This window comes from Chlamydotis macqueenii, chromosome 12 (assembly GCF_036417535.1).
Source record: "Chlamydotis macqueenii isolate bChlMac1 chromosome 12, bChlMac1.mat, whole genome shotgun sequence".
Lineage (NCBI taxonomy): Eukaryota > Metazoa > Chordata > Aves > Otidiformes > Otididae > Chlamydotis > Chlamydotis macqueenii.
This window is the reverse complement of record NC_141567.1, coordinates 23,052,811-23,068,647: the sequence shown is the minus strand read 5'-3', so window position 1 is coordinate 23,068,647 and position 15,837 is coordinate 23,052,811. Positions and strand designations below refer to the sequence as shown.

At 41.1% G+C, this 15,837-nt stretch overlaps 1 protein-coding gene across 1 annotated transcript in view; it reads right to left on the bottom strand.

Annotated features, from left to right (window-relative positions):
- Positions 1–14,241: 14,241 nt before the first annotated feature.
- PRTG (protogenin) overlaps positions 14,242–15,837 on the bottom strand; it is an 84,150-nt gene continuing 82,554 nt past the window's right edge. Inside the window, exons 19-20 of the mRNA XM_086757538.1 lie at positions 15,723–15,827; positions 14,242–14,640 (exon numbers count right to left, since the gene is read on the bottom strand). Of these exons, the coding sequence (XP_086613664.1) occupies positions 14,242–14,640; positions 15,723–15,827 (504 nt within the window). The remainder of the gene's footprint in view (positions 14,641–15,722; positions 15,828–15,837) is intronic.

Here is a 15,837-nt window from a genome sequence, read left to right as displayed (position 1 = left end):
GGGACCCCACACTGGAGCAGGGGAGGAATGCGAGTAATTCTTCCCCCGACGACGAAGCAGCGGTGTGAAACAACACGTGATGAACTGACTGCGACCCCCATTCCCTCTTCCCTCCTGTGCTGCTTGGGGTGGGGGGGAAGGTGGTAGAGATAATGTTAAGCCTGGGAAGAGGGAGGGGTGGGGGAGGTTATCTTGTTTCCTGTCTCATTATCCTGCTAGTTTTAGACATAAATGAATAGTTTTCCCCAAGTCGAGTCTGTTTTGCCCGTGACAGTAACTTTAAGGATCTCTCCCCGTTCTTATCTGAAACCTCGAGCCATTTTTCTTATATCATCCCCCCGTGTTCCTTCGGAGGGGTGGGGGGAGTGCAAGAGAGACTGTGTAGTCTGGTCCCTATCAGGGCTGAACTACGACAAGAAGGAAAAAAGCTGGAAGCTGGCTGAACTGTGTAACTCTGCCACTTCCAGTACCAGGGTAAATACAAAAGTTTTCCTCTCATGTAAGCCATATATGTTCTAAAATAAAGCACGTGCAGCTGTAACCTGTCAATTTACTGTGACTTAGCACCTCATCACAGAAGATTTCTTGGGCAGCGAGACAGAAATGGAGCCCTGTGCAACCTGAGAGTCCAGCAGGCTCATGGAGAACGGCAGCACACCCAACCTGCTTGGGCAGCGCAAGATCCCGCAGCAGCTCTGCAGGTGTTCTGGTATGTGGACGTAGAAGCCGAGCAGCCAGTAGTCTTTCCCCCACCTGGACAGAAAGTGTTGAACTGGAGAAAAGGGACACATTTAAGGAAACTGGGATTGTAATAGCCTTAGCTCGTAACTGATGCTTTAACCAGCATCAGTAGACTTGACTCCCCCACCTGCTTTGAGGGGCAAAAAATAAAATCAATAATTAGTTTTTCTAAAAGGCTCTTTTTCATGTTATACAAATTAAAGTGCTAGTTCTACGAACTTGTACATGTTTCACAGTACTACTGTGATAAATAGGACTGTTTATCAAGGCTGGAGGGAGTTTTTGTCAGGCCTGAGACAGCACTAAAAATCTAGTTTTGTGACGCTAGAGTTACACCTCTTCTTCCAGACTCATTTGTTCTCTGCATCTCCCTTTTCAGGGTGGTAAAACTAAATGCATGCATGTTTATAAGTTACACAGAGATGTGCTTTTTATGCCTTTTTAGTCTAGGTGGTTATGCAGCTGGTATCGCTCTGGAAAAATGTGTTAACCGGTCCCCTGTGGGTGTGTCAGATGTAGAGCACCTTTCTGCCAGTATGACGGACTGCAACTGAAGCAGTTTGAGCACAAGTCGTTTAAGTGCAAATTGCTTGCCTACTGGTGAATGCTGCATCTGTTACCGTGATGTAAACCAGGTCTCATGAGCCCACGTCTGTCTCATTTCTGCTTTTAATCAAGCAAAATCAAGACTGGCTAGACTTCTGCATTAACCATTCATCCACGTAATATAAAGTACATACCAATAATCTAATTAATTGTCTGTTCATCTTTCAACTTTAATCTGAAATGAATACCAAACTGTTTGTAGGGGAAAAACTGCAGAACAGATTGCTTTGTGAGTTAGTCCATGAAAGCATGTAAGATTTTTTTCTGTAGTCCATTCTGTTAGTTTTCTTCCATATGATGCAGGATCTATCTTGAAATCAAGTAAAAAGCCTGAGAAGGATCATGCCTTTGTCTCATCACATAGCAAATCATTGGCTCGTGAAACACATTTTATAAGGTTTGCAAGACAAGTTACTAGTGGACTGATTAAAAAAAAAGTCTCAAAAATGTGTACAAACAGCACTCTAGTGTCGTATCTATTCTGGAACAAAATTTTTAACCTTCAAAGCAAGCTCTTAGTTCTCAAACTTGGTGAATCTAATTGATTTATTTTCTTTATTTACTTACCTTTTCAACTTACAGTTAAAATATAGCCACGCTCAAGTACTTCAGGAAAAAAACCTTCAGTGTACTCAGGTACACTTGTCAAAAACAAATGTGACTTACAAAGTTAAAACCTATAATTTACCAACAGTTTTAAACTGTAAAATTTTATAGCCAATATATAAAAATGAATAACTATAACACCTAAGCATTTAAAATATGAAGACAGACATTTATTACCTAGCAACTTGAGTTTCATTATTTTATTTATTTATGTACCAAAGTACAAAAGTTTTGAAAATAAATCCAGCATGTGTGTATCTATATAGATACATTAAGAAACTCCGATTTGATCTTCAAGTCACCAAGGAACGTAAGATTTCGTTCCCGTTTACCTCTAGGATAAGAAAAAGGGAAATTTCCGTTTGCCATGTTAACATTATCAATATAATAAATTTTTAAAAGGCACAAATCCATGTTTAACAAACTTGTGGGCTCTGCAAAACCAATTACTGCCTACTCAAAAAAGTGGTCACCTGTTGAGCAATGAACAGTGAAACGGGGACACTGTGGGGAACGGAAGGAAATGCAATTTCTGCATTATCATTTTTAATCCTATATATTTTCCTGTTTATCGTGATTTGAAGGAAAAGAGAGGCAAGCATTTAATTCCTGCACTTACTCAGTTCTCTCGAGAGCCCTTTCTAGTTTTCTTCAAAGGCCACGCTGATCTTGCAGTATTTGGTTATGAATCTGCTCTTGTATTTAGACTCTGGGTGACTTTGCTAACAGTCAAAATTTATAGTTTGCTACTGTAAAAATGTGAGGAAGCCTTGTCCTGTGCCGTCCTGTGCATCAGCGCATTTGTAAGTAATTAAATCTAGGCAAAGACTGCTGGGCTTTGCACTGCAGAATTGCCAAAATGAAATCTTTGCCATAAACCCAAAGGAGTGGCTGTGCTAACTCTCAAAGCAGCAGGGCTCTTGCAGAAAAACCTCCCTAGGCTCTCCAGGCCCAGTTGTGGGGGTGTTCTCCCGTCTCAGCCCTGTGCCTCAGCGAGAGCCTTGGGCAGGCACAGAGCTTGCTGCCCGACGCGTAGCTTCTGCTTGCCCTGGAGAGCGCCATCCTGGATGCGCTGCCTCTTTTCTCTTGCACACCACCACCAGCTTCTTTACTCAGTTTTGCAAGTCATATTCCTTTGACGAGATCTATGTATTATGGAAATGTCCACACACAAAAAATGCATTTGTTTTAGTTTATGGTCAGCTTTTTATGGTTTTGGAGAGTGCAGTTCACAGGGCGCTGCCTCTGGGGTGGGTCAGAACCATGGACCATTGCTGACTGAAGTCGTTGAATTTCAAGCGCTAGGACTGCCCGTCCGGTCAAGAGTTAAGTCCATATGGAAACCACCGCTCAGAATATCAGGTGGAGTCACGGAGAGAACAGCAGAGCCTCTCTCAGTCCCTCGTAGACTGTTCTGGATCATGTGATACCACTTCAAGCAGCTGCTTAGCCACACCACAGTTGCTCTAACTTTCGGGTGGGTAAGTAGCAGCTTTCTGCACGAAGGAGAAGGCAGTACCTCACTGCTCTAGCCAAGGAGCACACAAAGGAACACGTTTAATCCATGTGAGTCACTCTCTCCAATTAAAACTGACGTGTCAGTAGTGAGAGAAAATACTGATGCTCAGCTCGTGGCTACAAAACTCCAAGTCAGATTTAGAGGCCAGCTGGTTTTGATGTTACTGTACTCATTTCTCTGTGGACGACTCAGTACTGAGGCTTATGGGGTACATCTGATCTCTCTAGGAAGCCAAGAATGGGAACAGATTTTAACAAGAACATGTCTGTCAAGAGGAACAATTAATTTTACAGCCACCTCAGTGAAATTGTATCACTTGGCCTTCCCTCTATCCAGCTCAGTAGTTGAGTTTTTCAACTATAATTATGTTTCTTTGAAATTAAGAGCAGCGTGCTCAGAAGCCAGCTCCATATGAAACAACAAATGGGACCAAAATCTGAGTACAAAAATATCGTTAATGTTTGTGTTGGGTGTAGATGGAATGGTTTTGGTAGCCTCCGTGAGTACAGCTCAGGAGCAATAAATTAATTTTCCCCGGGTCAAGTCTCTTTTGCCTGTGAAGGTAATTGGTAAGCGATCTCCCTGTCTTTATCTTGACCCATGAGCTTTTTTCATTTTATTTTCTCTCCATTCTGTTGTGGAGGGGGAGTGAGAGAGCAACTTGGTGGGCCTCTGGCAGCCAGCAGGGTTAACCCACCGTAACGTTACAGACCTTCCTACAGTAAGACCACACGTGTTTGCAGTAATTACCAAGGATTTCCACAGTTTACAAGTAACAAGGAAATGTAGTGAGTAGACAATTGAGGGGACTGCTACATGACAGTATGTGCTATGTATTTTTTCTTTTTTTTTTTTTTTTTTTTTTTGGCAACTATAGCTTAGTTTTAATTTTTAAGGAAAATATTTACTGGAATGCAGTAACAAAACCTCTATTTTGAACAAGTAACTATGCCAGCGTAATAGGATATCTTCTAGGAAGCAGGAGCCAACTAGTGTCTGAATTTGGGGTTTGTAGACTATGAAAGGAAAATGCAGCTAAAGCAACAACAAAAAAAAAAAAAATTCAAAATGAAAGAAAAGGTATCACAAACATACCACTGTCAGAAAATGCAGTAAAAAAAATCCCACTACGAAATACCAGAATTCTGCCATCCTTTAAGAGGAGATAACAAATCAAACTTAGTTACCTCTTTTGTTTATTGTGCAATAAAAGTAGGGACGAACACAAGAACAGATAACTAAAGATGCCGATGCACGCCGTGCCATGGTTACGTAGATGCTGCGCTCGCCCATTACATCTCAGAGCAGCTTCCCTAATCCCAGGCGAAAATTTGCATGAAACCCAGATTTCAAGAAAAGAATGTGGAACTAATTATTTAATATATATGCACTATCTGTCTGCAGACACCAAACTGGATTAAATTGCTTGACATGTATTAGGCCAGTGGGTAGGATTCAAAATCTGAAATTTAGAGACAGAGGCTTTAGGGTGCTCTACGTCTGTTCCTACGGGATTCCTGGCACTGATTACCTGCTCCTGCAGGGCTGGGCTCTTAGGTTTTGGCCCAGCTGAGCTACAGAAGTGAAACATCATCACACCCTTTAAAGCCCTGCTGAACACTAAACAAGTTGGGGTTTAAAAGGCCGTTTCCAGTCAGCCCAACTACAAACGGCAACCTTGTCGCTTGGGCTGAGACTTCTAAATCGCAGGGTGTGAAGCAGGCCAGCACACTGCTGGGTGCCAGGGTGCTCCTCCCATCTCTGCTCAAAAAGTGCTCAAAAGCTAATAACAGGGGTAGTCCAGGCTCACGTAAACCTCTGAGCCTTTACAATGGCAGACGTGGTCTCTTGGGTTTTGGTTGTGGTTGTAGGGTGTGCTACAATGGCTTCTGCATGGATTTTATCTTGCATTTGTAGGTTACAAAGCTAGAGAAGCAGTATATAAAAAATAAGCGGGTGCTTTCCTCTTTAATGTAGTCATTTTTTGTGAAGTGTTGTAAAAGCCAGTATCAGAATTCTTTCATATTATGAACCAGAGGTTGTCTTGCTTTTGATTTTGCAAAAGAATTTTAATTGAAATACTTAGAACTCAAGCTTGGAGTTAACTCATCCTTTGAAGTTGGAAATCTTGATCTCAAGGGACTCATTCTGCCTTGACTATGGGTTTTGTGTAAAGCAAAGCCAGATTGTTTTACTTGGTGCAGACTGAGCAAGCTGTTACAGACTTTTAAATATTCAGGACCTATTCCAAAGCATGACAGTTGCTAACATGAATGATATACTTTTTAATGGAAATTATTATTTAAAAACAAAAAATTACAGTCTGTGCTGTAAACTGTCTTACTTGCAACGTCAGTTGTACAGGGAAGGCTCTGAGCGGGTAGTTCAGTGGCATGGTTTTAAGCTGATACGCCTGTAAACGGCAAACAGTGAGGAGGCAGCATGTATTACGCTCTGCCACGCATCCCTGGTGATAGCTTTCAGCAAACCAGAGGGGTTAACCTCCTAGACCAGCACACCAAAATGCACGTTGCTAAGGCTGTAGTGAGCTGTAGTGTGAGCAACACTTTTCCTGCTTTCATGTGGTGCACCCGCCTGGCAGCCTAGCCAGAAATCTACTGCTTTGCTCATGAAAATCTTTTGTATTCCCCAGTGTATTGCCATGCAGATAAAAGGAAATTCAAAACCATTCTATTAACATGAGCTCTGGGAGTCCCCAGTCTATTTCCAGCAAAAGCAGAATCTGGTGTTTGGGGCTCTGATTTAAAACTTCCCCCAGAGCAGCATAATAGGAAACATTTCTCACCCACAGAAATTCACTTTCATCCTTCAAAACTGTGGATGATTACAGTGTCTAGCATCCCCTGGACCCACCTGGAATTTTGGTCAGCTTCTCAGTGATGCTCGAGCCGTCTCTCCAGAGTATCCCTGAGGAACCTGGACCCCTTTGCAAAACTGACAGAAAATCATCTCAGCTGCTTCTTGCGGGCCAAATGGGGATTCATGCCTGACACCAAGGTCTCGCAGAGAGCAGCTGGCACCTGAACGTTTGCTGCCAGCCAAGGGAGATCCTGCGGACTAGGGATATCCATGCATGGAATAGCTTTCACTGAGGCACAGCTAGATTCTTAATTAGCTGCATTTTCTCTGTGTCTTAATGGTGCATTCCTGTGTAAACGGGATTTAGATTCCAGGGTTTAAATAAAGCTTATGCTCCACTTTCAGGTGGAAACAATACGGTATCTCTTTGTCAAACCTGCGCTTCTTTACCTGGGGCTCTAGCATGCAGGTGTGTGCAGAGAGGAGGGTTCAAATCCCATCTTCTTCACTGTGTGGGGAGGAAAAGGTGAAGCCAAGTCTTAATACATTAATTGTAGAAAGAGGAGGACACTGCAAAACAGACAGCAACAGCACTAGCACCTACAGCTAGTAGGTGCTGGACAGTCCAAGACCAACCGCTCCCTAGCTATTCAAAATTCTTTATCTTTTAAAATGTAATTTATTTACTGTATTAAGATTTATTCATTTTTTACAAATACTATGTTCAAATATTTTACTATTTTTTCAGCATTGTTCTTAATTTTCTCATTTACCTCTGGATAACAATACTTTAGTGTTCCTCGACTTGAACATAAGGAATAAAAATTTTGGATTAGAGTTTGGTTTATAAATAGTCACCACAGCTGGTGGTCTAATACTCCCAGGGATAAATGTCGTATAAGCTACCCAGCTACAAGCAGGTTCTGCAGGTAAGAACAGCTGTAATTCATAAAGAAGTATGGTGAGGCTTTTTGGATTTCCTTTGTCTTCTGAGAATTCAAAAGGCAAGGAAGACACCGTGGTTCTCCTGTAGAGTCCTGGCAGCCCGACTCAGCAGCACAAGATGCTGCCAGAGCAGAAAGGCTATCTCTCCTCGGGGAACACACATCACGCCCTCTCTCTTAGGGGCACCTCAAAGTGACAGGGCACATGTCTCTTTGAGAGGGTCAAAATAAGAAGTAAAAATGAATGTATTCAGCATCAGTCATTTCCTGGACATAGAAGAAAGTAAGTGAACACTAATTTCCAATCTTCAATGCCCAATACTGTCATTTCAAAGCTCTGAAATACCTGTGAAATACTTTTTTTTTCCCCATTAAGTCTGTTCAGTGCCGGTGAAGAGTTCCAGTCTTTTAGGCAACAATACAGATGAAAAAACAAAGTCAAACCTACCTAAGTATTGTGAGAGTTCAGATTCCATTGCTGCTTTGTTTTTATTCTCTCTACAGACCCTGTAAACAGCAGCAGTAATTACTGTGGTTTCATTTCCAGTAACGTTAAGGTTTGCTTGGGCACCACTACTCTAAACCCAAGTCTGTACCTAGCTCTCTAAACTGCCTGGCCAATTTTTCAGTTGCTTTCAAGTGGCAATCAACAATCAACCTGCTGGCAATAGGAACCTTTTAATCCCTATAGAATACATTTTCCTCACTAATTTAACTTGACTGACTTTTGTCTAGAATGTAGTCCTTAGTAAAAACAGCAATTTGCCTTTTCACCAACAGCAACTGCATTTCACAGTCTTGTCATCTGTTGAAATACCAGGCTCAACAGTCAGCAGGTGTCAAAATGCTGGGAAAAATGCAGTCGTGCAGCTTTGTCAGCAGCTTTCCAGACTTTAGAGAAAAACTGTGCCGAGAACCATGTCTTCCACACCCAGTGAAAATAAACCAAACCTGAGATCTTGCACGGGTGTTTGACAGTAGCGGGACACAGACAGAGTTTTTAGGTGGGAAATAATTCCAGGTACATAAATCATACATGAATACATGTGTGGGAAAGTTCTATGAATGTCAGTGATAGAGCATGTGGAGTTTACTCTCTGCCTCTTTTTATGTGTGTACTTTTCTTTTTTTTTTAAGTGCCAGCATCTCCCTAGCCACTCAGCCTAAAATGAGGCACTGTGTTTAGATCTTCTTTGTTTTGAGCCACTCGTGAGAGACACTGAAAATAAGATGTTTATCAAGTAACACTTCTACTAAGGAAAACTTTTATTTCAACTGTGCAATCAATTAGTATTTAGACAGCAGTTTCATAAACATTTGGCATTTAAACTTCTATTACTTTTTGGCATGACCTTGGGGTAGTATATAAACAACCCTGGAGGGGAAAAATTAACCAATACACTAGGTAACATTTACTAGAAGGCTAGAAAAAGAAAAACAATTCCACATTATTAAACAAAATAGTTTTTAAAAGACATTAAAAAATTACATTCAAATCAGGGCAAACATTAGCTTCTCTTGTGCCATGGAATTCAGAGCTGATCCCCTGAGACAAATATACAATTAATACAATTCAGCTCCATCCTCCGCTAGCCAGTCAGCCATTGCTGCCCTTGGAAATGGCACACAGAGTGACAGGACCCAGAACACCACAATATGAGATACGTACCTGGCTCCTACACTGGCGATTCATTCACAACTTAAAAAAAAAAAAACAAACAAAAGCCAAACAATCAAAAAGCCACATTTGTATGAGTGAGTTTTTCATATACAGTCAGTCTTTACTGGAGCCACACGAGGCAGTGCAATGTGGGTATGTGCAACCATGAAAAGCTGAAAACTTCCAGAAGGAGCACCGCTCGCACTGGAACCAGAGGGCCCAACACGACAAGGCCTTAAGCACGTATTTACGTCCCTTTTGCGTCAATCAGGACCAGTCTCGGTGTAAATCCAGAGGAATTCCAAAGAAATCAACCTACTTGCATTTCAGACAAATGGAATTTGTGTTCTGCCCATATGAGCCTCTTTCAACAGAAAGCGATTTGGTTTTGCACTTGTATGGAAGCATAGTATTTTTTGAAACACATGTTCCAAATCGTACAGTTACATAAATAATGTCTTTTTAACTCATGTTATTACAGAAAGGCGCTCAGTATTTCCTGCAGTCAAATTCCTCCGCTTTAGAAATTGCTTGCTATTAGCAGAGCTGCAGTTGCAGCAACTAGTAAGAGTGTAACAATTGTTCAAGCTCAGAACTACCTCTTCAGCAATTACTGGGTGTAATTCTGCTTTCAATTTTACCAGAACAACTTCAGTGAATGGATTCCTGTGAAATACCACCAGCGTGACACCTGCGCAGCTCTCTTACCGGTTGGCGTGGATGAGATTTCTGGCTAACCATGGAGTGTCCTACAACACCTATGAATATTTGCCACATTAGGAGATGACGTTCACCGGCACGAACTTCTTTCTGTAAGGAATGAAATAAGCAAGAGCTTCTGGCCTTAGGGCTTACCAGTTTGCTCAGAGTAAAATGTTGCTGAGACCCAGCGGTCCACAGTAACTATTTGTGTACGCTCAGGTTGCAGCAAATGGTAAGTCATGCAAGTTGGCTTAATTTGCAACGAAAAAAAAGTAAACTGACTTGAAATACTCAGTATTTCCTACAGGCTGAGACAGGATGCATGGAGAGTTACAGCAGACCTCTGACGCAAGGTAACTTGTTATCATACAAAACTCCCAGTTTACCAGTGGGAGTTTTAACCACCTAAGAATTCTGTCTTTTAAAAACAGTAATACTGTGAAGATTTAAAAACCAACCAAACAACAAAAAAGCTGACTTTGACTGTCCAGACCGTGCAAACTGAAATAAAAATTAATTCTCCCATTGACTTAAAACGAAACAGGATGAGAACCCGGATTTGAATAAGGCAAACAAGATTTAGCTCATAGTCATGAGCTAAATTTATTCAGCAAGGGAATAAAACCAAAGAGGGAATGAACTATGAAGAACAACTGAAAACAAGTAAAGAAATCTCTCAATACTCTTTCCTGTTAACATTTCATAAGCTGCACAGAAATACACAGCTAATATAGGAAACCATTCAAAGTGATACGTAGATTTTTCAAGTTTCTCTTATGAAAAAAAAAACCCAGCAAACTGATAGGCCCTGTTCTACACAGCATACACATTCCCAGTTCTCCTCGATAACTCCTGAAAGACACACATACTTTTTCTTTGTTAAACACGAAGAGAGTACACGTGTAACTGCGGGCAGAGCGAGCGTTTTGGTTTGGGACCCGGGTCCTGCAGAACAGGCATTGCTGTTGCACTTGAAGGTCAGAGTCCTCATCTGGGGACACAATTAGCACGGGAAGTTCCTCTGTAAGTTTTGATGCTTTTCTAGTCATGTAACTGTATCATTTTTGCTTTCTCTTTAAAGTACAACGGTTGCATATACTCTCATTACACTAGCCATGGCTCCTTAGTTCTTAATACACTTAAACAAAATCAATTCACATAGTGTAACACTAAATTCCACGCTTATATTCATCTTCCAGAACATATTTAGTAAAATTCATAATTGAAAAATGATAATTTTTCCTCCAGAACCCAGCTTCTACAGACATAACCAAGAAAAAAATACTGGAAAACCGGAATCTGTTCTGCCTGCTGTGTTCTGCCAGCTCTTTCTAGGCAAACGGAATGAACGAAGTTCAGATATGAAAAACTGATGTCCTTAGCCACAGGTATGAACCATTATGAAAATCAGTATCTGTAATATCATACCTATAATTGCATGCATTGGCTTCAAGTATATGAAGCATTTAAAATTTGAGCCCAATTTTGCACGGTTACAGTCAGGAAGGATTGCTTCTGCTACTGAGTTCAACAGAGAAAGTATCAATTTCTACACCATTTTTCTGAAGATTCCTCTGCTTACAGTGGTGGAGTTTTCAATCGTAAGACAAATTTTCTCTCACAAAATCTTGTGACATCTTAGTAACAGGCCATGAATTTTGAGGAGAACATATTTTTTGTTCTGTAGTGATCATGCCTATGTGACAAAGTAAAGAGAAGCACATGAATGTAGACTGGGTTCTGGAGAAATGTGTTATATTTGGTTAACATAAAAATAAGAAAAAGACAGAATAATTAATATCTAACTAAGCTTGCCTATATGCTGAGGTAACCTTAAATATCTTTGGTTTTCTTTATTTGCTGATAAAAAGTACCTTAAGAAAACATTAAGTGATGAATAGAGTTCTGGGGGCACTGCTCTCTGATGCACTGAATATTTCCATCTCTTTGGCTGTTGAAGTTAGAGGACCTATATTACAATCACAATTTTTATATGAAATCTGTTTCTCTCAGATTATTCATGGGTTTAACTACAGAGTATGTCTGTGGAATAAAAAGTTCAGGATTTAAAGTATTTACCTGTAATGAAGGTCATAAAATTCCACCCGATTATCAGTACTCACAGCAAACAAGTCTTTGGAGAAGCAAACGGTTACCATTGCATATCAGCTCTTTCTGCCTGAAACTAACAGCAGAGGCTACGCTGAGAGGGGAAGTGTGACACTCACGCTACAGTTACACATTCTTCAGCTAGTTTCCATTAATGCACGCTTCGCCTAACTAAAAACAGGACTCTGCTGTACACTAAACATTCTGCCTGGTGAGTCCAAAAATAAATCTTTGGTGAAAAGGTTTGCTTTTTCTTCAGCAAGTAGATAAAAAACTGTTAAAAAATATTTTTTTCAATACTGTATTGTTGATCAACTACATGCTGGAGAAAAAAATTTACACTTGGAGGTCTTTGGAGGTATCTGCTGGTATTATTATAACTTTCTTTAGAGGCTCTTGTAACAACAAGGTAGTTAAAATTGTAGAAGCATACAACTCATCTATGCAATCAACTACTGCAATCAAGAAGCCCTATTGTTTTTCGTTAGTAACTACTTATACAATAAAACGTATTCAGCTCTTCAAACCTATAGCTTTTAACTAGTTCAATTATTTTTGGACAATACGCGGCTTCCTTCTCTCCTACAGAAAAGTCTTTGGTAGCAGGTTCTTTTTAAAGCGTTTGAATCAACGCTGTTCTGAAAAGCTGGATGTGTGCTGTCTGGTTCAGAACGAGCAAACAGTTGCAGGTAAAGAACTACAGTGGCTGGAGGCCAGTTCACCAACACAAACCAAACAGAAAACAGCAGGGCTTACTGCCGACTTCCGAGCACCTTTCGATGTGCACGGAGCAATACAGCAGCCAGCCTGGCCCATCTTGAGAGGCGCCTTGGCCCCGACGCCAAGCGGAGTTGTGACAAGACTTAAACAGAGCCAGGAGCTCCTATGGTTGTGCTCTCACAACATTACATTTTAAACATTTTTTTAAAGTAATAACATATGCTTTTTTCTTTTCCTTTCCTTTTTTCTTTTCTTTTTTTTTTTTTTTTAAGTAAAACAGGGAAAGAGGAGTGGAGAAGAGGACTGGATATAGATACAGGCAAGTCTATAACATTGGATGATTCCAGCCTCCTCCTTCTCTCTCCCTCTCTCCTATTAAAAAACAAAACACGATACCCTGTCAGTTTGCTCCACGTTTCCGTGATGCAGCTCAAAAGTAACAAACTGTTCCCTGAGTACAGGAAAAAACAACAAGAAACCCACCCCCCCCCAACCCACTAGCATAACTTTTAAAGGAGGTAGTATAGAACAGGAATTGCATGGGTTCAAGGCAGTAGCAGTACTCACCTCTTTCAACAGACTCTTCAGCTAAAGCTCTGGCTTTTTTATTTTTCATGGTAGCCTAATCAGAGTTTCAGATTGGCATGTGGGTAAAGTCACTCCCTGAGCTAAAATTCCTGACTAACAGCACACTAAGCGAAGGCAAAGAGTGGGGTTGCATGCCAACAACAGCTCTGAGACGTGCTACAACGCTAGCAGTGCTTATCAGCACTCAGAGCTGGGTAAAAATGGATTCTTAACTCGTGGCTCAGTTTACTTATAACATCTAAGAAGCATTTAAGGCATCTTTCTGTACTCTAAAGCAACTTTATGAATACTAAAAAGGCATAAGGCAAATCAGTAATTTCATAACACATAACGGAAGGCACCATTGCTCAGTACGGTGATACTGGAATATTCAGCATTATTATCTATTCCATGACTCTTGGGCAGAGCCAGACTCTTCTGAAATGCTGACTACTTCATTGTGCCATGCTTTTTAGCATTAACTGTCAATAAAGGGGCAACACTTGTCACTGTGGGCAACTCGACGTGTCCCAGCACACATCCTGTCAGCAGTTGCTGGCACAAGTTGCTGGGGGAAAGGCACTGTCCTAGGCTTTCTGGGGTTATGAGAAATCAAGAGGTACAAAAGATTTCACGTGGCTGTAGACACAGAACCACCAACTCCAGTCTTCCCAGTTTTTAACACCCTCTATGTCAACCACATTAAATAATTACATTTTATACTCTGCGGTTTCCTTCTTTTTAAAGACAGAGCTTCAGCTAAACAATCTTGTTCACCGACCTATACAACTCCCTGATCACTGAGCACACACATGCGTGCACACACACATATTCTACACACAACTGAAAACAAACCAAAAAAAAAACCCCAAAATAAAGGAACGCTACTAGGAAGTATCATCAGCTCCATAGCTGAGACCAGCTAGAACACAGATGAGGTAAAGCAGTCGTCATTCAGAGTTCACCTCTCGGCAAACTGAGGTAGATAGTCAGCAAAAGGGCCAACAGCCTTCCCTTTGCTCCAGTGACATATTTTAACGTTAGTCAGAAATCTTCACCGTCCTTTCACACTTTTTGACCACTGAACATTCAAAATGAATGAGTTTTAAAACACAAAACTAAACAAAAACATTCAACAGAAATACAGGTTCACCTGCTAGGTTAGTCAGGCTTTCCACATGAAAACTTTGGCTCCCTGTTCATTGTCCTTCGAACAGACATACACTGCAAGAACGTCTGGTGTGGCCCTAAGGATGGCAGTTTTGCACCGCACAGTGTATTTGAAGAGGTGAGGTAGGCGTCTGGTCAGTAGCAAACGGCAGAGGAGACTCAGTGCAGTTACTTATGGCAGGGCTCATCATGTTCGTACCCGAGTCACTGCTTACAAAAGGGCTGGCAGTGGGAGGCATGGCACTCGTCATCGAGGAGTGGTGTATCTCATCATTTAACTCGTGAGAAAATCTTCCAGAGTCACCGGTCTCGTGGCTTCCTTCGCTGTTGGCCGAGTGCTCCGTATCGGCAACAATACTGAACGGCACCTGGAAATGAGACTGCTGGCTGGCAGCATGGCGGGACTCATCCTCACTGAGCAGCACAGTGGTGCCTGGCTGATACAGACACACTGCCTGCACAAATCTTCTCTGAGGCTATGTAAAAAGCAGAGAGAAAAAGGGTGTTCAGTCTCTGAGAAGCTGAGCCATAATTTGAATTTTTACTGCATTTCCTATCTCCTGTTCCACCAGAGTGCTTCTAACGGCACTGGCTCAGAACAATCTGGGCTTTCCTACAGGAGGTTAAAAAGAATCCATCTCAAGTCTTGCTCATACTTTCCTCTTCCATAATACTTGAAATATTCCCTTCTAGCTAAGCGTGGCTAATCGAGAATGATTTCACTGAGAGACCTGAATGGTATTTTTCATAAAAACATACTTGGTAGAGCTGTCTCCCCTCCCCTCATGCATATTCTTTAAGCGTTACTCCTGGGATGGTAGCAAATATGTTGCTTATAGAGGCATCAGAAATACGCAGCTGCTTCTGGAATTACTTTGGAATATGAATTTACAACATGGATATCAAGACTTCCTATTCCTTAAACGTACAAGAGCACAATACAAGTTACCATTCAGTAAACATTAGTTAGATGCCCCATAGGTATGAATTCACGTGATAATGTTCAGGACTTGGTTTAACACTTCAGCTTTAAACTAATTTTTCTCTTCCAAATAGCAAGTGTGTCCAGAGCAACAACTTCAGAAGCCAGACAGTTGTACTCAGATTCTCAATTTCTTCAGTACTTTGGGTAAATAATTTAATTTCCTTGGTTTAGCTGTCAGGGTAGGAGGGGATTATTTATATTTTATATTGTTTTATTTACAAATGTATTTAATTTGTATTTACATTTGTACGAAGTCTCTGAAGATTTAGTACTGTAGATGCTGTGCCTAGACCCAGTACCCAGAAATCCTTTTGCTCACAGATAAAGGGGCACAGGCCAGAAAGCAATCAGTTAACTGGAAAGACTTAAATATCTGACAACTTAGGAGAGAAAATGAAACTTCCATAGGACTTCACAGGGTAGAACACCATCAATCTTAACACAACTGAAACTATCCAATTAAAACTTAGACTACCAATTATGCTTCTCCATAAACAGAAAACTACATGTCTTCTTTTGCAAACACAGGGTATTGCTGTAAGATTGTGCATCTCTGTCCATTAGATCAATTACCTCCTCAGTCTTCACCTTCTTAGTATCTTGGAAGAACAGCCACCTTTTCTTGCCGTTAGCCTTTGTGACAGGCCCATAGCTGTTAATGATCAGATCAGATCCCCCCTACAATAGA